This window comes from Puntigrus tetrazona, chromosome 10 (assembly GCF_018831695.1).
Source record: "Puntigrus tetrazona isolate hp1 chromosome 10, ASM1883169v1, whole genome shotgun sequence".
Taxonomy (NCBI): Eukaryota; Metazoa; Chordata; class Actinopteri; order Cypriniformes; family Cyprinidae; genus Puntigrus; species Puntigrus tetrazona.
In genome coordinates, this window is record NC_056708.1 from 8,065,965 (window position 1) to 8,090,296 (window position 24,332).

The 24,332-nt window shown below is 36.8% G+C and overlaps 1 protein-coding gene across 3 annotated transcripts in view; it reads right to left on the reverse strand.

The window, feature by feature from the left end:
• The window catches only part of cadm2a (cell adhesion molecule 2a), a 1,030,129-nt gene that overhangs the window by 63,604 nt on the left and 942,193 nt on the right, over positions 1–24,332 (reverse strand). For 2 of the 3 annotated variants that reach the window (XM_043250639.1, XM_043250642.1), the window contains exons 3-4: positions 14,502–14,528; positions 3,720–3,869 (exon numbers count right to left, since the gene is read on the reverse strand). In XM_043250639.1, coding sequence (XP_043106574.1) covers positions 3,720–3,869; positions 14,502–14,528 — 177 coding nt within the window. The remainder of the gene's footprint in view (positions 1–3,719; positions 3,870–14,501; positions 14,529–24,332) is intronic. The other variant, XM_043250641.1, reaches the window with a different exon arrangement.

A 24,332-nucleotide genomic window follows, 5' to 3' on the forward strand; every position in this document is an offset into this window, starting at 1 on the left:
CTTCATAAAATTCCTTCGCATAGCCACACGTGAACAGACAAAATGACCACCATTCGTTCAAGTGAAATGTTTATCAAACTTTCAACCCAAACATTCATCTTTGGTATGAACAGGCATTTCGTTTCCGGACCTGAAAATCTTTTCTTTTTGCTTAGAAGAGCCAAAACTGAAACACAATAGACCAGTAGTTCGATCTATGTGGTATGGGCAATTAAATTTGTGAGTAACTGAGTGATTGATGTTTTCTGTCAGGACTGAGATCAGATAGACTGACAGCTTGCAAGGATAAACTATTCAACCAGCTCCTGGCACAAGCTAGAGACATTTCCTCCTGGTTCAGCTAGATTGCACCGAGCTCTAAATCAAATCAGACGCCATCCCTAGCAGGCGGATTTCACAACCTCGTGTTATCGCTTCCTCTTCCTCACTCCTGATGTGTTTCTTATTACACTGTTTCCCAAATGTGAAAGTTTCGGTCAGATCCGAGGCTCGTCGTGTTAATAATTAAGCCATCGAGAAGGGCTTTCTTGCGGTCGAGCAGCTTGGTCTATGCGCTTCCCTGCAGTCAGACCAACATATCCAAACAACCCTCCCCTCCTGCGTGCATAGAAACACACACGGACGTCCTCGCAGGTGCCTCTCGGCCAATCAAAGTACCTCCTACAGAACCAAGAGGGTGTAATTGTGGGAAATGCAGTGTTGGCACAGCATGAGAGCATATCTGTACAAATTAACTATAGAGTGATGCAGAAAAACAGGCAGGTGTGGATGAGCGCTGGGCCTAGGTGAGGAGTTAAATTACAGAGCTGACGAATACACTGTCATCATCTGACACATGCAATATTCTAGCGTCAATAATGAGAGTGGCGTTTACGACAGCTAATGAAAGCCCACAGATGTGTATTTTACAGCTCAAATAATAAACAACTATCATTTATGTGTTTTAACAAAATATGAGCTTTACATGTCCGATTAGAAATGCTATTAGAATCATGGACCTGTTTACCTCCATTGCACGTTATTACATATGTTAATTTGTTTTGGGTTAAAATAACAACTGATGGCCAAATTGGAAAATATAATTATTATTGAAACCAGAATTGTCACTTCACAATTTCCCGACTGAGAAATCTTATTGGGTGAAATCCGGCTCCACATAGCTGAATATTAAAGATGTTCTGATTGGCTGCAGTTAGGGCTGTAGGATTTTTGGTAAAAATATGAACATGTGTTTTTTTTATTTTTAACCCATTAGGTTTACTGTGCTTTTATAAAGAAGGCAAAATTTTGAAAAAAAAAAAGTATAATTATGCATTGTATATATATATATATATATATATATATATATATATATATATATATATATATATATATATATATATACACACATATATATATATATATATATATATATATATATATATATATATATATATATATATTACACATACACAGTATATATGACTATTGTAATGTTTGGCTCATATAATGTTTAATAATACTAATGGTAATAATGATTAAAAAATATATTATTAAATGATATTATTTTATATTTCAATTTTCAAATGTTAAACAATCTCTGAGACGCCGAAAACACAGATCTCGAGCTTATTTTAGTTGTGATTATGTCAAGCTGCACAGAATTTGCACTTTCATTGTGGATGTAAAACTACTTGTCGCCTGAAACTTCTGAAGACGTCAAACAAATCAGTTCGCCTTCCACAAAAGAAAGACAGACATGAGGCAGATTAAATGATGACAGAATTTTCCTCTCTGGGTGATAAAATTGTTCAAGACAAAGAACTAACAAGTCAAAAATAAATGTTTCTAAATCGGAGAGAACATTCTAAATCACTCATTGGGATTTCATGTTTCTGACAGTTTGGAAGAAGGCGGCATAAAGCGGCTCTATGTCGAGATGGAAGTCAGCTGCCTCTGAGCACAAAATCATCACCTGAACGCATAAATCAGCCACTCAAAGCTAATTGTTATTCTACTTCCATGTATTCTTTGATCACGCCATTCGCGTCTGAGTCTGTGTGGGCCAGGAAACACTAAGCTATCTTTGACACATGGATCTTTTATAAATCAAAGGACATTTATTATCTCCGTACAAACGACCTGGGGAATTCTCAGATATGGAGAGCCACAATATCATTATAAAATCCAATCCGCCGGGTGTATCGAATACGTCCCATGATTACTTCCACGCGAAAAGCTCTGCTGACATAATGAACGGGGCATTTGCCGAGCCTGTGATAACGCTCCTGCTCCGTATTGATCTGATCTGGGAACAGTAGATATCTTTAACACTGCAGTGAAGAGTCCTTTAAATGGCTCACCTCCCATACCTCATTTATCAAATGTAATCTGTTAGTATTCCACAACATTAATCAAGTCGCTGTCCCACTTTCTGGTGTGTGCGTGTACGCGCTCTCATGATTGTGTGTGTGGGAGTCTGGGAGATTGTCTAGTTGTTGATTTTGCGTCTCTGCTCTTGATTAAGAGTGTTTACGGGTAAAAGTGCGTCTTACAAAGCTTTGCCCGGACCAATATTGATTCTCTACACAAATTTATAGCCAACAAATCATACAACAGGTGAACACAAAGCCATTTTACAACATCCAGGAAGAAAAAAACAGATGATGTATTCCGCTCTTTATCTCAGGAAATGAGATACAGCTGTAAATCTTCGTACATAACAACGTGCTTCTGAAACATTCTTCCAAAACCCAGTGAGTTTCCTTCATTGACTACGGTCTGTTTGCCTTCAAAAGCAAGACCCTCACAGCTACTGAATTAAGTATGACCTTCTTTGAATGTTTATTTGTGATATTCCAAGTATGGAAACATCCAGCTCATATCAATAACATCATGAAAATGTCTCGAGAGTCTTCTTCTAATAATGTTTTCTTTCAACAATGAGATGAGAATGCAAATTAAGTTTAAGAATGTTATTACTTTGAGGATGTTTTATCTTGACATTTACCTAACCTTTAGAAAACGTTGTTAAATTGTATAAATTGTGCAAATATTCCCTATTAGCCGGGCTAACAGTCATGAAAGGAGAAGTGAGAGAAAGAGTGAGAATAATGTTTAAATCCTGCAATAATCATAAATATACAAGGCCCTTTCAAATTTTGACTTATAATTGAGAACAGAAGCAATCACAGCTAACTAAATGTTGCCATTTCCATACTTTTCCGCCATTTTGGATTTGTTTATGTATTTATTTAGGTAGTTACTGCGCTTTTCCGCCATGTTGGATTTACATTTTCACTGAGCTTGTCTACTATATTGGATTTATTTTTTCCCCCCTCATCTTAAATCTAGTTTTTCACTGAACTTGTCCGCCATCTTGGATTTATCTGCCTTAAAATAATCTAATTAAACCAAAAACAAGGCATCAGGAGGCAGAATAATTAAGTTCAGTACTTATTTTTAAGCCATTATAGGTGTCCTCCTGATATGAAAGCTCTTTCAAAAGGTCGTTTGGAACAGAACTTTGTTCACCTATGATGATTTAAAATGCTTTAAAAAGAGCTCACTAGGTTTTGGAACAGAAGTTTATATGCTAGCTGTCAGCAATCTGTCATCTAAGCAGTAGTAAAATAGCACAATTCCATAACGTTCCTCTATTAAAATCTCATTCGGCTGAGGTCCATCTCCCACCTAATAACACACAAGACAAAGATATGAGTTTAGTGGCGATCACTCACCTTTCTTGTCCCCAAAGAAAAGCGTCTGTTGTGCAGGGTTTGACCACTGGAGGGAGGTGTTGTCATTGTGTTCCACACGGCAGGTCAGGTTGGCTATTCCTCCTTCTGTCACAGTCATGTTCTGGACGATAGGGAACTGGACTTGGGCTCCTGGAAGAGACGGACAGCAAGTGTGTGAGAGACGGGCACAACCACAGCAACATATGGAGCCTTCAACCTTTAGCATGAGCGCTCTACATGAATCTATGAATAGAAAGAATGAAGAAAACGTCGAAAAAGCCAATACCACCAGCACCAGGGAACAGTAAAAGAGCTCTTTCACAGAAGTTCTTGTAATAGTAATGCCACGTATAAAACAGCAAGCATTACAATGTTCTACTGATGGTTAAAAATAGTGTGTGATGGAAAATATACAACCCAGTCAGTCAAAGTGACAGATAATGACTGTTTGTAGCGCAACCTCTGGCTATAATGCGTTTTGCTGAAGCCCAGATCGTGTGGTTTGGTTTGTGGAAGAGTTGTTCCAGAAAGGCAAAATGGAAGAGAGCTATTTACATCTAAACTTGGGTGAGAAGTACAGAAGATGAAGAAAGTTACTGACACTAAATCATAATTGAGAAACACACGAGGAGATCAGGCAACTGCTAAACTCCATGCCTTCAGAAACACAAGATCTGTAAGTAAAGATTTAGGTATCTCAAAAGCAACCAGATGACAATAAGCAGCTTTTGTAGCAATAGTTGTACCTGGAGGTGTTAAAGGAACCGTGGACTCATCAGAATGAAAGTACATTTTTTGATTTAACCTGCAAAGTCAGCGCAAAGCTGTTAAGATACTGTACCTCATTGTTTTTGAATAGCCACCCTGAGTATATTTGTTACATTAAATCGATAATTTTCTCAAAGTGATTTATATTAAAACATTCCTATTATATAATCTTACTAGTAAAACTAAAACCAATACCGGAAAAAAACTAGAAATTAAAAAAGTCATGGCACCCCCAATAGTATTTTTAAAGGTAAACAAACAATAAATACATGAATTCAAACTCATTAAAAGGATAGCTTACCCTAATTTATGTTGTTTCCAAACCCATAAGGCCCATATGATATTATGATGAAATCAAAAAGCTTTCTAAACCCTGCATAAACAGCAGTGCAACTATGAAGTTCAAGGCCTAGAAAGATAGCAAGGACATTCTTGTCCATGTGACATGTGAAAAAAACAATTTTATGGGTGAACTATCCCTTTAAATGTTGCCATGTTGAAAAGGACTTCTGCTTCATACATCGCTACACTGTTGACAACAGAAACAAAAAAAGGACGTCACTTAAGCACCTACAAAAAACAGATAAGGGTCACTCGTGAGCCCTTGCTTACCACGATCTGAGCAGAAGACTGAATAAAGGTTTAGCTCAGTGAGAAATAATTCACAAACTGACATCCATCACCGCACCCCAGGGTTAGACAGGCAATAACAGATCACCTTGTGCAGAGAGGGGAGCTAATGAAAAACTGTACACACACACACACACACACACACACACACACACATATATATAAAGACAACCCTGGAGAGGACATGATAGATGAATAATCTGTATTTATTTAAAGTGAAGAAGTGATGACTCTCACAGATCAGAGGTCAACATCTCCAGCACCACCGTTGCCAGACAATGGGATGTCAGGGGAGATGAAAAATGTTCAAATGTGATGTAATAGGCAAAGGAGAAGGACAAAGACGCGACGGAAGAGAAATGCTGTGTCCTAACCAGGCAAGTTTTCGAGTGTAAAGTCATTTTTAAGTCCTAACTCGAAGTACGAAAGTATGAAAACGGCAAACAAGCACCCACAGAAGTCACGGATTAAAATGCGAAAGATTTTATTTAGCCCGTGATTAGGACAAGTCGAGCACAGATTGGTGGCTGATGAGAGAAACGGAGATCGACGGGTATCTGGTTTAATTCAAATTTAGCATCTTTTTCTGCTCGCTGCTAATTGCAGCGTGTCACAATTAGCCTGATTTGAGAGCCTGTCCAGATATGGTGTAGCTTTCATAAGAGAACCGTGAGGAAAGAAGAAGTGAGTGAGAGAGACAGAGAGGGAGAGCTGCTAAGGGCCTCTCCACAGGCTTCCTGACAGAAGAGAACGTCGGCCAGCTGTGGTGCTTATTTCTTTTCCGTGCCTCTGGCGGTCATATTACATACACACACACAAACACTGAGGAGGCGGCGATTTGGGATTTATTTAATTTCCTCTCTTGTTTTAGTGAGACAGAAACAGTTGCATATTCCACAGCCTTGATTATTACGAGCAGTAAATATTACGCTATTGTGCTGTAGCTTAGCACTGTTATGCTAATGATGCAACTCGAAATGATTTATTTAGGGCAAACTTGCAGAAAACGTATAAAATCTGAAAACATGAAATACGGGTAATTTTGATACAGTTTTTGCCAAAACGGTTTGGCACGCGTAGGTCTGTGTCAGTGTGAACTTTAAATTCCCATAAATTCAGAATTTAGTGTAACTGAAATATTTGAACTAGATTTTATTTGACGGCTGACGGCTGATGTCTCAATCTTAAATCTTAATGTTTACAAAAATAGGGTTCGGGATGGGATGCAAAATACTGCACAACCCATAATCATATTTTACTTATTGTGAAAAACGATTTAATAATCTAAAGAACATTTTTCCACTATAAAGAACCTTTTGTGGATCGGAAAGGTTCTATGGATGAACGTCCATCAAGGAATTGCAATGCATCTGCACAACGGTTTCAGCATTGACATTTATATGTATTTTACATATTTACCCCACCCCAAAGAAATATTCCATTAGGTCATAATACACATGGATTTTGAACGACTTACTATATCATCTGAACCCTTTTCTGAGTTCAGACATTATAGTTTCGGCATGCTAACCAGCCAAAACATGACCCCATTGTTCACTTCTCTGGCTCAGGGGTCATATGAGACAGTAGAGCAGGTCATTTACTACCTGATTAAGGTCTCCTACAGACCACAGCATTACAGGCAGAGGAAGAAAGAGACAGAGAAATGGATATGTATTACTTTAGGTAGGCAGGATACATTATTCATCTGTGTTTTGCATGAAGCATGGCCTGCCAGCCTCTCTCTCTAGTTCTCTCTCTCTGCTTCCTTGATCTTCTCTTGCCTCATTTTCTCATCCCCATCCCTCATCACTCTTCTCTCTATAATCAGGAGAAAGGGTCAAGATCCATGGGAAATCAGTCATGGGAAACTGCTCCAAAACTGTAGGTGCAAAACTGCTTCTATTTTTACACATATGGTTGATAACAAACAATTAAGATTAAAGAAACGTGTCAACTTAAGAAATCCCAAGAGAGTCCAAACTGTGTGAATGCAGAGGATGATTGCTGAGGTTGTCACCATTCAGAAAGAAGGAGGAGTGTGGTACTGATCATTAGGAGTATGTCAGCAGTACAGTAAATAAATAAATACATTAATAAATATTAATATAATACATTAAGGGTAAAGGTAAGTAATTCATTGCCAATTTACGCTGGTGTTCAAAAGAGTACATCCTACTCACTCCGCTCTGGAAATGTGTTAAGTTTTGGACAGGTTTTGCTATTAATGCAAAGAATATTTTCGAGATGTGCTTCTAGCTATTTAGAAATGCCTCTTATTTTGCATATTTCCAGCTAAGAGTACTTATGAATAACAAACAACTGCTGAAAGACACCTGAAACTACTCGCGATGTGAAAAACATAATACTTAAAACATACAGGGAAAAAAAAGGTTTAAAATAGAGAAAATATGCTTAGCTGAAGAACAGTTCAAAAGTTCAACTCTGAGGTAGCACGAACTTGAAGAAAAATTAATAAACGACTGCAAAATAATGCTGTTTCTGGCATAAATCGCAATGCTACATAGAAATTCATACAGTACGTACTTGAAAGGTCAAATCAAAAATTATGCAGACATCGGACTTCTTAATTTCCTCCGTTCACCTTGCTGAACTACATATTAAACATATTGAGCAAATATTAGCAATTCACTTATTATAAAGTGAAGTTTTATGTGATTGTTTTAAGATGAATTTTCTCTTTGCTAGCCGTTATTTAGAGGAAACAGTTAAGATTTAAACTAGTTAATTCATTTAAAATATATGAATCCAGTTACTTTATAATGCACATTCCGGATCTTACTTTTGTCAACATATATGTTCCTGTTGATTTCTTGATTTTCTCGTTCTGTTCACCTGTGTTTATCTCATTCATTTAAATCCTGTGTTCTCCTCTGTTTCTTTGTCTCGTGTTGGTAGCGCTGCAGTTTCCTCGAGTTCTCCAGCATTTCTTCTGGGGATTTATTAAAGGACTGTCAATTGTTTTCCCTGTGTTCACGCGCTCCTCCCAGCACCAACTCCACCGTGACAACTGTACAGCGAATATTACGTTTTACTCAATACATCATATCGCAGAAGTATGGGTCAAAAGTAATGGGCTAAAAACATGAATTGACATTAAATGTGAAATCTTAACAGTAATGTAAAATGAACAGATCGCACGCTACTTAATATGAATTCTTCTGATAGTTGGTGTTTTTTTTAATCGAGCCAAACGGAGGAAACTGAAATAATAATAGCCTCCGTGTTCATTTCTCTGTGGGTTATTCAAAGAAGGCGGTTTTGCATCTACTGTATCTTGTTCTTTCTGATAAGTGATCGAGCTCTTGAGACGGTTTGTGTGTCACGATGATTTGATCAACACCAGTACGCTCATGTGTCGACTTAATAGAGCAGTGAGGTGAGCCCTTCTCTGGTCAGAGGCGTTTGATTGAAACGGATCTCTCCTGGGATCAGGCCTTTCTAATGCTGCTCTCTCTCTCTCTGCCTCCCGTTCTCCTCTTCCCCTCTGTTTCTCCTTCCTGTATGTAAGCCCCTCCCTGTCTCTAAACTCAACGAGCAAAATATAAAATTAGCTCCAGCCTCTCCTGAACGTCCTCAATAACTCTCCCACTGAGAGGTAGAAAACAAAGAGAAAAAGTCTCATGTGACGTAAAGCAACTGACATACGACTAATTTCCAAGATTTTTCTTATTTTAATATCAATTAACATACTAATTGTGTGAAATCTTAAAGGAATAGTTGTCTTTTTTACTTACTACTTTAAACTTGAAGACTTTAGTACAAAGTACAAAGCGTACGTCTATGGTATAAGGCAATAGTCAACACCTCGTTTCTCACTTCTAACAGACATATTAGAAAATGTAATTTAAGCCACACAACTGACATTTCGCAGCTCTTTCTCAACCTCAATCCGCTAATGTTTAGAGGCTCTCACAACATTTGAGATGACGCAAAACATGAATCAGCTGCATGAGTGATCTGTCTTGCCTCTTCAAGCCCACGTATCTCCGTAACCTTTCAGAAGAGAACAGTAACAAGATGACCTTTAGCAAGTATGCTTTAGCTCGCTGAGACGCTGAGACCAGCCTGGAGGTAGTCATGCCCTTGACTTTTAGCCTTGACCATGCTGACAGAAGACAAGCGGCCCATATTTTTCAGAGCAAATCAGCTATTGTGACACTTTTTGCTCATTTAAACAGATTTAGACAAATCATGCAGCTCTGTACCTTTCACATACTCTGGTCTGGAATGCCACAAACATATAAAAACAGAATGACATACTGTTAACGTCTGAGTGCTGTTGGACTGTCCATCAACTCCCTTGGTATTATAATTACGACCCTGGATGACAAAACCAGTTATATGTTGGAAGGTATATTTGTAGCAAGAGCATTACAATACATTGTGTGGGTTAAAATTATTTTACTTTAGTATAGTTCATGTAACATGAAGATAATTTGTAAATTTCATATTGTAAATATATCAAAACGTATTTTTTGATTAGTAATATGCATGGCCAAGAACTTCATTTGGACAAATTTAAAGGTGATTTTCTCAATTTAGATTTTTTTTGGGTCCTCAGTTTCCAGATTGCACTATCCAATTTAAAGAATAAAATTGGCCCTTATGACTGTTTTTTTCTTTTTGGTCCAAGGTCACAATTGACCAATCAGATTCAAGGGGTGGGACCAGCTGTTGTATAAAAGTAAAATTGTGGTGAGATTCTTGATCAGTTACTTGGTGTCTTTTCAACAGGAATCCATACAGTTAGCAGTCAAACATTAGGGTAAAACAGTTTTCCATGAAGATTTTGTTCAGGTTCCAGTTGGTTGTTCAAATTTGCAATGTTGGCTTACAGAAAGCTGCTTCTTTGTATACGGGATTTACAATTTTTACAACAGACAATTAACTTTTTTTGCCCAAAAACATTTAGCTTCAAGATCTGCCATCATGGTAGGCGAAATCAGTGCACTATGGACTTGTTGTTAATGGAGAAAGAACTAATTAGGGCAAATTACTCTGTCATGTAACCTCTGCTTTGACACGACATAAATAGAGCGCTACAAATCCTGACATATGTGTGGACCAATTCTGTCAATGTCTAAAAGTTTGGTTTAATCTACCATCTCAACTAGACAACTCTCTTGGATCCAACCTCATCATTTGCCAGACCAAATCAAACAGACTAATTCAGGTCTGAGGTTTACCAGGCAGAGCCAGTCCAAAAAAAGCACATCTATTCGGGTATGATGCCAAGTGTATGTTCCCAGGATGCTGTGTGCCAGGCATGAAGTGTATAAACAGGTGCCAATTTGGCGAGCCTTGCCAGGTGCTGACAAAGCAGTCCCAGTCTAGCTTACCAAAACACAAAAGTCAACTCATTCTTAAGATGCGCTGACAGTGTTTTAGGGTGACAAAAACACAAGAACTCAATGCTTTGGTGTTTGTAAATGCCTGAAACACACCTTTAGGAGACTTCAGTGGTTACAGCTACACTCCTGTGAGTTATGGTAAGATTAATAAGCTGAATTCTCAGCGCCGTGGGTGGGCGTCCCAATGGGAATCAGTAGGAGCACTAGTGAAAATGGAGGTGCTAATCTATGATATTCTTTTCATTCAGCACTCACAGTCTTTCCCTCGGGCCGAGAATAATGTTTGAGGAGTTAATTAGAGCTTTGGGACACTAGCAGAAGAGGATGAAAGACACCGATTAGAAGTGAATAGTACAGCCCAACCGATTTCAATACACCCTGACAGTGTTAAACCAGATTACTGTTCTTAAAAATGCCCTCGGTGTCTGTTTGTTTTGTCGTTTTGGGAAGTGTTATGAATGTCTTTTGTCACGATTACGGCCTTCTCCGTGGTAAATCTAGAAAAACACTGTGCTAATGTCACTGTCTAAGACAAACTTTGGGGGATTGTAAGAGATTTTTCATTCCAGGCCAGTCTCGAACTGCTTAGTGTGTCATGCTCACCTACGGACCATTAATTGCCTTCATCTAATCTTGGACTCCTGCGGATTTCTGGGAAAATTGTAGGTCAGAGTCCTGCAGCGCGACTGGTCCTGCGGCTGCCGTCTAATAAAGAACCAATCGACATCTAGATGCACAGCAATACATGAAGGCTCATATCACACAGTCTGCCTGGGGTCACACTGTATATGACAAGCAACAATCGTAAAGGTCAGTAAAGGTCACACGATCCTTCAGAAGTCATTATAATATGCCGATTTGCTGCTCAAGAATCATTTATTATAATCTGTGTTAAAAACTAAGCTGCGCTGCTAAATCCTGATGCGTTTTTTTGTCCAAACATTTATCTGAAACAAAAATAGAAATCTTTTTCATGCAATTCATCATACAAATTGTAAAAAAAAAATACTGCCCACAATAATACCAACATGCATTAACAAAAAAATTAATTCCATGTTGTCCAGTGGTAAGTAGCTTTAGTGTTACTACTACCCCCATCTACACTGGGATAGCCAGAAAAAAAAGAAAACGTAACTATATTAGAATGATTTTCCACAGAGACAGAGTTTACCATTTTTTAGTAAATCATCCTGCAAATAGCTCTGTTATAGTTGTTTCTGCATATTAAGCTGGAAACAGACAAAGCATTTAACTTATTAAATTACACACATCACCTTTAACCAGTCATAGCACTAATTGCAAAGAGTCTAATGAGCTAGCTGTGCACATTGTGCGAATCAAAGCGATTAAATGCGGAAAACATGGACAAACCCAACCCCCCACCCCCAGACACAACGGATGAAAAGTTTTGAAGACGCAGTGCAATTTCTGATTTAGAGAAATCTAATCAATTAGCAAACAACAAATGAACTGGCCTCAGCGGTTCCACTTCCATTTGCACAATTAGACCAGTGTGCAGCTGCTCTTGCCATTGTAAACAAACATCCCAATCACAGTTTCTTAATTGTAGCAAGTCGTTTTTTCCCCTCTCTTTTTAATGCCGTAATTTACTGCGACAAAAGGGAACAGTGCCTATGAAAGAGGCGCTGACAAAAACAACTCTGTTACTCTCTGAGCGCAAACACACAAGCCGATACCATGCCGTGCCGCTGCAGGCAGATGGTACACAGGTAAAATTGCCATCTGAGGTGGGTGCGCGTATAGTATGTAGTCTTGTGCATTATTCATGAGGAGAGCAGGTGGTTTAGAGGAGTCAGTCGCTGATAGCGTCTCACTCATTCTGTACACATAGGCCTCATTTCATCTACCTGACTCCAAATATTTGCAGTGATAGTTTTTCTTCCTCAAAAAATGAGGCGGACCTTTGGGAGAGCTAACAAATGTCACATTCAGATCTATTGCACAGGCGAGATTTTCATTTTTGCACAGTGTTGGGAGAGCAAGTAACTAAACATAGCAAAGCTGTTCTCAAACAGGGTGACCATACATCCTCTTTTTCCCAGACGTGTTCTGGCTGGGATTTCTAAATTGCCTAAAATGCATGGCGATTTTATTTTATAGACCTCAGTCAGGTTAGATGCCATACTGAATTTAACACAGACCAAAATAAGTCTGTAAGGGATAGACCCGATACATTCTCATGGCAATTTCTATATATTTTATGAGTTTGCTGATTCGGCTAATTATTATTAATCATCATCATAATAATAATTTGTATGTTTTTTGCTAAATAGTGCATATTTCCCCAATTTGTATGAATTCAAACAAATGATCCACCTTGTAAAATACGTATGTATAAGTTGTGAGATAGCATTGGACAGACTTGGTCTTAACAAATTAACTTTCACTGTATGAAAGCCTTATTCAATCATTTTCACAACTCACAACAAAACTATGACTTCTCCCTCAATAAATGTGCTGCTTCTTAATAGTTAATGCAGTAGTTGTTAAGTTTAGGTATTGGGTAGGTTCAGGGATGTAGAACAAGGTCATGTATAATAATGTAGGCATTGATACGTGCTTAATTAGCAATAATCCATGGCTACTGATGTGTAACCATAAAATAAAGTGTTACCAAGTAGGTGGGCCAATTAATCAATCCTGTAAAGGGCATGTCAATATTAAAACAAAGCCAAAACCTTTACATTTTATGCAATTTAGAAATTTTGGACAAATGGTTGTCCTCTTTCAAAACGGTAGTGGTATGGATTACTAAACAATTTACTGGTGTCATTTTGCCCCTTTTTGTTATCTCTGCAGCTTTTTCACTGTTAAATTCATTTTTGCAGAGATGAATACTTCAAATGCAACAGTGAATAATGCATCAGCTGTTTATAGTGGAGTAGAATATATTTGTTTGAACTGACTGACTTTGTGTTTTTTTTTTTTTTTTTTTGTGCAGGTTTTTGTGGGTAATCAAAGAAATCTCACTTCCCTATGGCATACCGAGTCACACATAACCTCTGTGAACTTCCCCTTGTAAATATTTCACTGCTTCTCTCTGAACCACTTAGTGAAAGTATCTTTTAAATTTAATGTCTAACTACGTGGCAAACAACAACCGTGAAATTATACTGCCGAGGCCTGAAGGACACACTGTCACAATAAACCCAAACGAATACAGCCATAAACCACAGAGTAAGTTTAACGCTCCACAAACAGTAAACATCTAAGATAAAAATCCCTTGTACTTTTGACTCAACGCAGGCACGGGTTTGGAGGTGCATCTTTAAAATTGCCACATTGTTGTTGGTTTCTTCTCTTGACTATTTTATTTGACACTAGCTACTTCTGTGTTATGTAGTTCCTATAAAATTCACAATTATTAAATGCAAGGCTTAATTACATATTAAAAAAGGAACAAGCAACATGTTTGGAGTCTATTAATGCATCAGACACATTTGTATTCAGACAATGCATGTTTTTGAATGAATGTGTTAAATGAATGATTCAATGACTCGCTAATATAAATGAATCGATGCTGTGAATGAATAATTCAGTGACTCACTTCAGAGGTCACTTATCGCCACCTACTGAGAGAGAGAGTGACTGAAAAAAATACACCGATTGACAGTCTGTTTGAAACAAACTCAGACAAGCGGAGTGGTATAAACAAATGGTCATTGCATTTTAGAGCTACTTCATACTAAGGTTAGCCATGCTACAAGTGACTACATGCGGCTAAGCTCTGTTGCAGCACCAAAGTTCAGCAGCTTTCCTCTTAGTTGGAAAAGATGACAGAGAAGAAATGATGGCGCAGGAGGTAAAGCAGGGGCAGTAAAGAGAGGGGCAGTAAATAGCAAAAATAATGGCGGTGTGGAAAGGAACAGGACGGTGGTACTGCCTGCCTGGCTCATAGCAGTGATAAGGCAGCTATCTCAGCTCAGCTTATTGGGAACGGTGTCTCCCCATTTATCAAGCAGCAGGGAAGATGGAGGATCCAACTCACCTCTCACTTTGTTTTTCGTGGCCGCCACTGGAATCGAATAGCGTGATGGGAAGGGGAAGGATGGAGAGGATGGAGGGAAGGAAGGAAGGAAGGAAGGAAGGAAGACAGGGAAGGACAGACAGGTTCAGAGGGAGAGAAAGAGAAGGACAGGAGGAGAAAACATTCGATTAGAACAGGCCAGGTTCAAGAGGGTGCAAACTGTGTCAAACTAGCATACTAATCCTCTTGTTGTGGAGATCTCATTCGTAGCGTTCTGATTCACAACAATGAGCCACTTTAAATCGAAACCCAGTTAAGAGCGCTTGTCATTTGCAAATACCATTCACTACAGAGATACACAATACACTGGTGATAATATTCAGCTGCACAGGTAAATACGCCAGTGGCTCCAGCACACACAGCTCAACACCTAAAAAGTTGCAGAAAGGCAGATTTACAAATTCGTGTTAGATTCATATGTCACACTCTCTGCCAGCATCTATTTCAGCACAGCATTTTCCACCACGGTACAAAGTAGGGTTTAAAACTCCTTTTGGTTTGCTAAAGGTTCATCAGTCTCAGGAGGTCAGACTGCATATATGAAACAAACAAAGAAAAAAGATAAAAAAAACAACAACAACCTTGATTTTATTACATTTTCAATAAACAATAAATGCTACAAATCTAAAAAATGAACAAAATTAATTAAAAATAGGCAAAAAATAGGCTTAATAGTTTGTGTGGATTGTTGCTTTATAATTCATTTACATATTTCTAAAAATGTGGTCATTTTTGAACTTGGATGAATGACAAAATTACAATGTGCCTAAAATTACTAATATGAAAGTGATGATTCTGAAGTGAGGATGTTGATTCTGTAAGAATTTTAATAATTATTACTTTTTCCACATATAGCATGCAAATTATGAATGCTATTACATTACAAAATGTACATAATCCCTTAATCCCCAAGATGCAATTTCTCATCATTTTTCATTATGATTGATTTTATTTTATTTTAAAAGTAAAGAAAAAAATTACTTGCAGAATAATTTGTGAAGAATGGTGCGCAGATTGCATTTACCGTTATAAGAAATGTAGAAAATAAATAAAAAAAGTACACAATAAATGCATGAATATGAATTACTGTAATTAAGCTTGTTTAAAAAAAATAATAATTACAACATAATTATGTCAAATAATGACACTGCCGATTGATAACAGAAAATAGGATTTGTGCATCTATTGCTTTTCTTTTTTTTTATTTACGACGCACCAACTGTACAGTATTCATGGAAAACCTGCTTTTGTAAAACTAAGATTGACAGTCCTGTACACAAGAAAAGAGTTAGATTGTTTTGTGGAATCCGTGTATGTCTGTCTCAGATGAGTAGTGCCACAATCCTCTGTTATGTTATTGCTCAGTGAATGGCTATTGATCAGACCGAAGAGCTTTCTGCTACAGACTCCCAATTAGCCAGACACAACAAGCTGTCCGTATCCGCAGAATGACTGAACAAACAAACCGTCCTAATTCTGCCCATCTTCTGACATGTTTGTGCACCAGAAGCATCCACTCAAACAAAGCTATCCATTTATATACCATTAAAGCTGAGTGCTTATAATGCTCAATTATTGTATACAACAAAATAAAAAGAGGCAATCCTATAGACTGAAGCCGAAAATGGCACCTAAATGTTTCAAATAACACTTTCCTCTGAAAACAAGAGCCAAATGACAAAGCAGCCAGGTGCATTTCTATACATTTGATGTGAGTTTTACACAGAGACAGTCAATCTCAGGTGGGGTTAGGGGTCTTTCTGATAATTGCTGCAATCAGGAGGGAAGTGCGCACTCTTTGAAATTCGATTGGCTTAGTTCAAAGATGGGCGAACGGTGAGATTTGAACCCAAGAGTCTGTAAAAAAGTCTAAGAGGAAAGAAATCAAAAGGAAAGGAAACTTTACAAATCTTTCAGCTTCGCCCTCTGAGCAGAATCCAAAATGCTATCGTGAAATTCACCTCACAGTGAACTATGAATCATTTGTTAGTTCTCTGAAGGCATAAATACATCCATTGGTTCTACTTGCCTACCAAAAACCAGAAAAAAAGAAAGATAGTTGGAAAAATAAACTGATATTTCCCTCAAACTCTAGTCACAGGAATCAAATTTATCTAAAAGTCTGATCTGCCTTCTGGTATCAACAAACAGTGCAAGCAATGTGATCTGAACCATTATTTAAATGTTTTGAACCAACACACTCTCATGGCAATTCATAACTATTTTACATTTTGGCGAATTGGTAGCTTAATCATTTGAATTGGTACAATCTCATGATCTCTTTAGGGGAGGATCTTCATATGAATAATCATACAATTTTATGGGAAATTTGGATTGATGCATTTGGAAGCCACCTCATTTTTATCCAAAGAGTTTTTGCTTTTCCTGGGAATCTAAGCCATGACCTTATCATTTTCTAGTGCCATGCTCTACTGTTTGAGCCACAGAAAGAAAATCACCATCTTGTAAAATAGATAAATTTCTTCACTTGTACACATTCATGAAGGTAAAAAATCTGGTATCTAATTCACCGCAGTTTCAAAGAGAAATGTCCACTTAGTGCCGCTATAACAGAGGTTCAATATGTGACCCCTGGCACATTTTTATTATGTTGATATAGGTACATATGCATGTTTTATTACATTAAATATCCAAGGACTGTTGTCATGTTGGATATATTCCCTGTGTTCACTTTTTTGGAAACTGCAGTGATATGTACTTGTTGGTACGCATTTTGTGTCTTGCTAAAAAGTGCACCCAGATACATTTACGCCATGAGACCAGGGAAAAAAAAAAGATTTGGTTTTATTCTGGTCTGAAGTTGGAAAAAGAAACCCAAATAGTCATAAAAAGTGGCTATGAACTCGAGAAGTAACCCGCCATGTGGAGATTTGCTGAGGGCCTTCCACTTTAAACCCATCGTTAGTTGAATGTTTGAGCTTTTTCAGGCCTTGGTTAAAATCATGGCAAAGTTTTGAGTGACAGCGACTAAGCAGCATCCTCCAGGGATGCATTACACGAGTCTGGATGTGTAGGAGGAGAAATAGGAAGGAAAAGAAGGAGAAAGGGTGATAAAAAAGCCAAAAAGGTGACAAAATCCCAGTATGCCATTTTGAGAATTCTGGACATCAGTGAATAATTCAACACACCTGCATTATTTATGCTGGGAAAAGCTCAGATCAAGAGGATGAGATTTTCAGTGCGACTCTTGACAACTTGTAGGTTAACAAATACCGTATCAGCCGTGCGAGATACACACTACACTAGACACACAACAGCGTCCACACGCTATAAAACAATGAAGGATGTCCCGGTTGGGCTAGTTTGTGTGTGAAAGATTTATTGACTCAGTTTTGTGTCCTAAACTTTTGTTTCAGTGGGAAAGACCTCCCGCTGAATTCAAACAGTAAATTCTGCTGTCCGTAATGCTATTACGATGATTGAACAACCTAAACAAGAGGAGAAACAAATGGACTTGATATCAGACAAGCTGGAGAAATCACTCACTATTGGTGGACTGTAGAACGGGACTCATTCCTCAGAAAAAAAATGTTCTAGAACAGTGGTTCTCAAAAGGGGTGAGGTGGAAGGGGGGGTGTGTGCGAACAATATGCTGAGTTTTGGCAGTCATTTAATTCTACAACAGCTTAAAGTAACATTAAAACCAATCATTTATTTCCTACAAGCAAAATACTGCCACTAGGAACATTTGAGTGGCGTAAAATGTCAAATGATGACCTAATTTTTTTGCAATCAAAACTGACTGCATCCACACAAGCAGCGTGCGTGTGATAGGATGCCGCTAAATATGCTGATTTGTATCACTTAATAGCATAAAGAACAAATATTGACAGACCGTGAATTGAGATCGATTTAAGAAACCTTTGTTGATATAGAAACCTACCCTGTGCGGTTTACTGTTTTTCATGCTCAATATACAAGCAAGAATGCCATTTTCCCTGAATTCCCAAACGACTGCAAATATGACACTGATTTTAAATAACATTTTACATTGTGCATTTAACCAATATTTCCAAACAATATTGTTTAAAAAACGAAATCTGCAACAGAATTGCTGTTCGTCTCCAGGCAACAGCAGTGTTTTTAGTGAATCTGTAGCTTTGAATGATTCGGAGAGTCAGTAATTAATAACCCATAATTACAGCCTCCTTACTGAATTAATAAATGAATGACATGACGCCTCGCTCATTTAAACGGTCACTTAGCGCCACCTAATGGAGATTTTAGTTTTAAATGAAATGGAATTCATTCCACTTAATGGAATGGTAAGAATATGACTTAAAACATGACGTACGATCAATAAGACCAGAAGAATGTTAAATGCCCCGGGTGGTGCGGCACTGTAAAAAGTTTGAGAACCACTGTTCTAGAACATGTTCCTCAGAGGAATTTCAATATGATACTATTATACAAAAAAAACTTAACGAACAAAAAGCAATAAATCGATATATAAATACATGTTGAAAGCAAATAACGAAACTAAAACAAAGACAAATTCAACTAAAATATGAATTTTATACCTTTTATAGTATATTTATTTAGCTACACGCTAAAATCAGACTATATTTTAAAACCTTTAGGTTTATTTCTGAGAAACAAGTTAAACCAGTGGAGTTGCTGCGTGATCATTAGCTCAACCAATGGGGGCGGGGCTATTTATTTGGCCAACCAATAGCGGATGAAGAAAGTGTTTCGGGAAACCTTTTTGTTTTGCTAATAATGGTGCTATAGTGATGTACTGTAGAAATGTTACAGTTAACCTTTTTATTTATGTTCACTATTAACTTTAAAAAGCGATGTCAGATCTGTAGGAAGTTCAGGTCTTTGATAACGAGGACTAAAGCTTCCGTCACCATGGAGAAAAAAGTGCCATGTATCCTACATATGTTTTAGCCAACGTATCTAAGTAGTAAGTATTTACAATTTTATTTACTCATGTTTGTTAACAGGAGTTAAATTTGTGAGTCATATTTTATTGTTCTCTCTTTCTCTTTATTTGTGACTATATATCTATAGAATAAAGGGTTGTTCAGTCTTTTTTCCTCCTTCAGGCCCTTTAAATATTTAAAACGAGGCCCTTTACCGACGTCAGGCTGCATGCGGCGCAAATCACGAGCAGAAGTCAGCACTCTGCACCTTCCGAGCGCTCGAGTGGTGGCAGCGTGGCAATAGCTCCTGATTGCTAATACCCTGTTTGTGCTGTTTCAGAATGGTAATTTGGCAATTTAGCGTAGCCGCAAGCACCCGCCGTGCTATAGCGCCCCGGTGAGAGGAAGAAATAAATAGCATAAAATCAAATGAAATAACATGAAATAAAATCAGGAAGAGCCAGTGTTTAGGGCTCATTGCTTCTCCACTCCTGCAGAGGGTTCTGCTGAACCTAAATGAGCAAAATAAAATCAGCATCTCTTACTCTCTCTCTCTTTTTCGCTTTAAAGATGCTCTGTTTTTCCTAGAGTGACAATACCAGCTCGTATGTGAGTCATAAGATTGCAGGTATATAGCTATGAGTGAAATAAGACACTACAGCTCAGAATATCAGAATGCTTACACTATAATGTAGACGGAAAGAGACGGAGAGTAGGATGCAAAGTCCAGCTATGTTTGTTTGTTTTTTTTTTTCCCCAGAAAAAGAAAAATGATCAGAGAAATGAAATTTGCATTAAATAAATAAATAATAATAATAACAATAATAATAGTTATTATTTAACAATAGATTTTAATTTAAATGTATGTATTTTTACTTTTAACAACTTTAAAGAAAAGTACAGAAACATAAAAATGTATTAAAATATATAAAAATATATATAAATATAATAATATATATATAATTATATATATATAATATATATAAATATAATATAATATATATATAAAAAAATACATTTCAATTCTAATACTAAACATATGAATTGTATTATATTATATATAGTAAATAATCTGCAACATTGGTAGTAAATAATACATTCAATTAATCCAAAATCATTATTAAAAGTTTATGTATTATCAAATTAGCAATGACTTCGTGGATGAAGCAGGACGAAGAGTTTTTTGTCACATTCCTTTATCACCATAGAGTACTGTACAGGAACAGAAATGACATTGTAAAGGAAGAAAAAAAACATTGTATTTTCTTTATTCTCCAAATATTGATATGCTACAGTGATAAGAAAGCATTTGATCTGACATATTCTCTTTTATTCCCTCTCTCTCACACACAAATCTGATTTCCTTTGGTTACATTCTGTTTGTAGTTGCATCTTCGGTACCATTCTTATTCTTTTATCCTTCTGTCTCTCTCACACACACACACACACTTTCTCTTTCCATATTTCATGCTCATAATCAAAAGAGAGCAGCGCCTGACACATACAGAGTGTGATTTGGATCCAGGTTAATCCAAGTCACTCACTTGAGATATTATAAATGTCACACAAGGGCTTCTCAAGAATCGCAGGGCTTTCATCCAAACCTGCGTTTAAATGACTACAAATGACACGCTGACCTAAATATGATCTGGATCTTCCACCATACATTTGATGGAAAAAATTACTTTTTATGCCCAGAAAAGTGAAAAATAGACGCACACACGCAAAAAACAAAACATAAAAAAACCCCAAAAAACAGGTCATAAATGCAAAAAAGTCAGCTAAAGAAAGAAGGAAAGAAAAAAAAACTTAAATATAATTTGTTTTTGTATTTGGTACAATTAAATATATATATATATATATATATATATATATATATATATATATATATATATATATATATATATATATAGATAGATTTCATGTGATTTTATTGTCATGTTAAGGGATAGGAAATTAAGGGGAAAAAATAATTAATTATTAAAATTAAAATTATTATTATTATTTTTTTTTTTTTGCTGAGGTCAACTAGCCCGCTAATGGCTGTTAATCAAATTTTTAAAGTGGATTTTTGTATTAAAAAAAAAAAAAAAAAAAAAAAAAAGTAATTGAATGAAATTATTAATACAATAGGCCAGCAATATTATAAATGGTTTCCTGTAAAATGCTTCTGGCACTTTTATTGCAATATCTTCGCAGCAGGTGCCATTGGTTCAACAATGGATGTATTATGCATAGCTACATTTAAAAAGCAACGTTTTTGTTGCCACATAAAGCAGCAATTAACATAATCGGACACAAATAAAACTAATTGGATGTGAGCAGGTTGATTCTGTAACACCCCCCACAGCGAGCCCATATTCTGGCACCATCTCAGCTTTCCTCAGACCTCCAACAGAATTCCTAAAATATTCATTGAAACTTTATCAAGATGCATAAAATTTCACGTTCATACATTTCAGTTCAGTAGGTCTGACCTGAGTTCTTTGATAGAGTGTGTTATTAATCACTAAAGCCTAGCTTAGGGTTTCATGTACACTTTGCTCACGGGCTGCCGTAAAAAAAAAAACACTTTATAAACGCAGAATCTCATGAAACTGTAATGTGTGGTTTACCATTCTGTCTCTGACATCTGTATAGCACTCAGAAATCATCCTGTCAGCATCTTTTCCACCAGTTAAAGGTGAAAAAGTCTGGGTTATAAAGCTACACTCGGTTTACCTCAAATCAAGACTGAGGTTGTGATTTTCATGGGTACGTTAGCATGCTAGCACAGGCCTAAATAATAAGATAAACACTGCAAAAAAGCTGAAGAAAACAAATTAGATCAAGCGCAATCACATAAATTGCACTGGAAATTATTTCATCTGGATATTTTCATGTTCCCCGCTACGAACCCATGAGTCATCATCGCTTGATAGGCAAGCGGTGACCATCTTCATGCAAATGGGCTAATAAATCTAATCGCGCCCACTTAATCGAGCTTTTTCCGAGTCATCTTTATTACATCTCGTCGAATCTACCTTGTTGTCTCACATTACAAAGAGGCACTGTTGTGTTTGTTTTTCATTTAATCTGGAATATTTGATTTATCCTGCTTAAAGTGATCACGCCGGTATTCCTCGGCAGCGACCTGCACATCAGCTAAATAAACAAAAAGACCCAGCTGAGCCGTAAACGCAATCACCTCCGCACACAATACGTGATTGTGGGCGCTCGGATCATGCAGATCGTTTCCTGGATGAACATGGGAAGTTTTGTTTGACCTTACAAATAAATTTTATTCAAATGCGATGACTTGATTGGAGCTAAATGGATGGATCGGATTCCAATCAAATCCGGCTGTCGAAAAGCAAAATATAAGCAAGTGACTTTTTTATTTTATAGCACCCCAGCTCTCTATGATTTTATCTAAAAGGTCACAGCAATGATCGAGAAGGTAAAGAACCTGTTAGCGTTAGCATTCATCACATAGGAAGTGTCACGCTCTCGTTCTATGTACTTCTTCTGAGTTTTGAGGAACTGAAAACACCTCCGAGAATGATTTACATTTAAAAGGAGGAAGGCGTATTTCAAGTCAGTTTTTATTTTCAGTTAATTCAAAGACAAATTCCACGGCTGTCATTTAGGAAGGAAATTATCTTTCAAATGCGAAATGGATGATGCGAAACATTCAGCTTTGTCTCACAAAGTATAAAAATATTCAAATAGAAAAATAGCTATTTTAAATAGTAAAATTGTACTGTTTTTGTATTTTGGATCAAATAAATGCAGGCTTGCTGAAAAGAAGAAAACATTTGCCTGAATGACTTTTGTTATTCCTCAAATGTTAAGCTTTAAAAAAAATATTACATTAATTTCTTAAAAAGTGTAGCAATTTTCCTGTAAAAAGAATAACTGCACATGGCTACATATAGTAAATTATATTGCCATTAATTAATGGGAATATGTAAATAAATATAAAAAATATACTTTGAATGATCTCTGCACCTTTTTACACATTAAAAAAGACAATATATATAAAACAATATATAAAATAAAAGAGTCATATTTCTGACTTGACAGACGTCCATTGAAAGACACACTTTTGCACCATTTTACCAAACCTTCTAGCCAATAGGCAGCAATTCAGTCCAAAGTCACAACATACAAATGCCTCCATCATTCACACATTCTGCCACAGTTCTCTTAAAAGCCAGAAGTTTGATCTGTAAATATTCGTCCCGTCTCCCCAGGCCATGTTTCAAACAAGACTTCAGTAAAATCCCGGACCCCCTACAGCGACGGGTGCAGCCGGCAGCTCTATAAAACACTGACACCTCGGACATTACAAAAATCCCTTATGTGCTTGTGTTATATTTTCCAATTTCCAGTAAGCTGAAGGATATAGAAATCATGAATCTTTCAAAATAGTGGAGTCAAAAAGGTACTGCTAAGAATGACAGACAGCTCAGGCATGCCCATTACTCAACCACATATTTTTTTTCCACGCAGTTCGCTCTGTTTCTTCAAATGAATAGTTTAGAGCGAGCTCGTATCTTGTGATTGATGGATGTAGGGGGGAAAAATTGTTTCCACAGACATGAGCGAAAACGCAGCACATGCAGAGGCCCGTTGACTATAAAATATAATTTTTCTGCACATCAAGGAGGAGATATCTTCAGACACAGTCAGAGTAATAAAATAAAAAGAAGGTTTGAACTAGTTGCTTCAAAGACTTATTCAGACTGAATCCGAATAAACCTGTTCAGAAGAAGATTTACTGCTTTTATTCTATTCTATTAGAATTGAAAAAATAAAAAAATAATAAAGAGTATATAAATAAACAATTATATACTTTATTATAAATAAATACTTTATTATTCAATGAAGTATTCAAAGGGTATTTTATATATAATATATA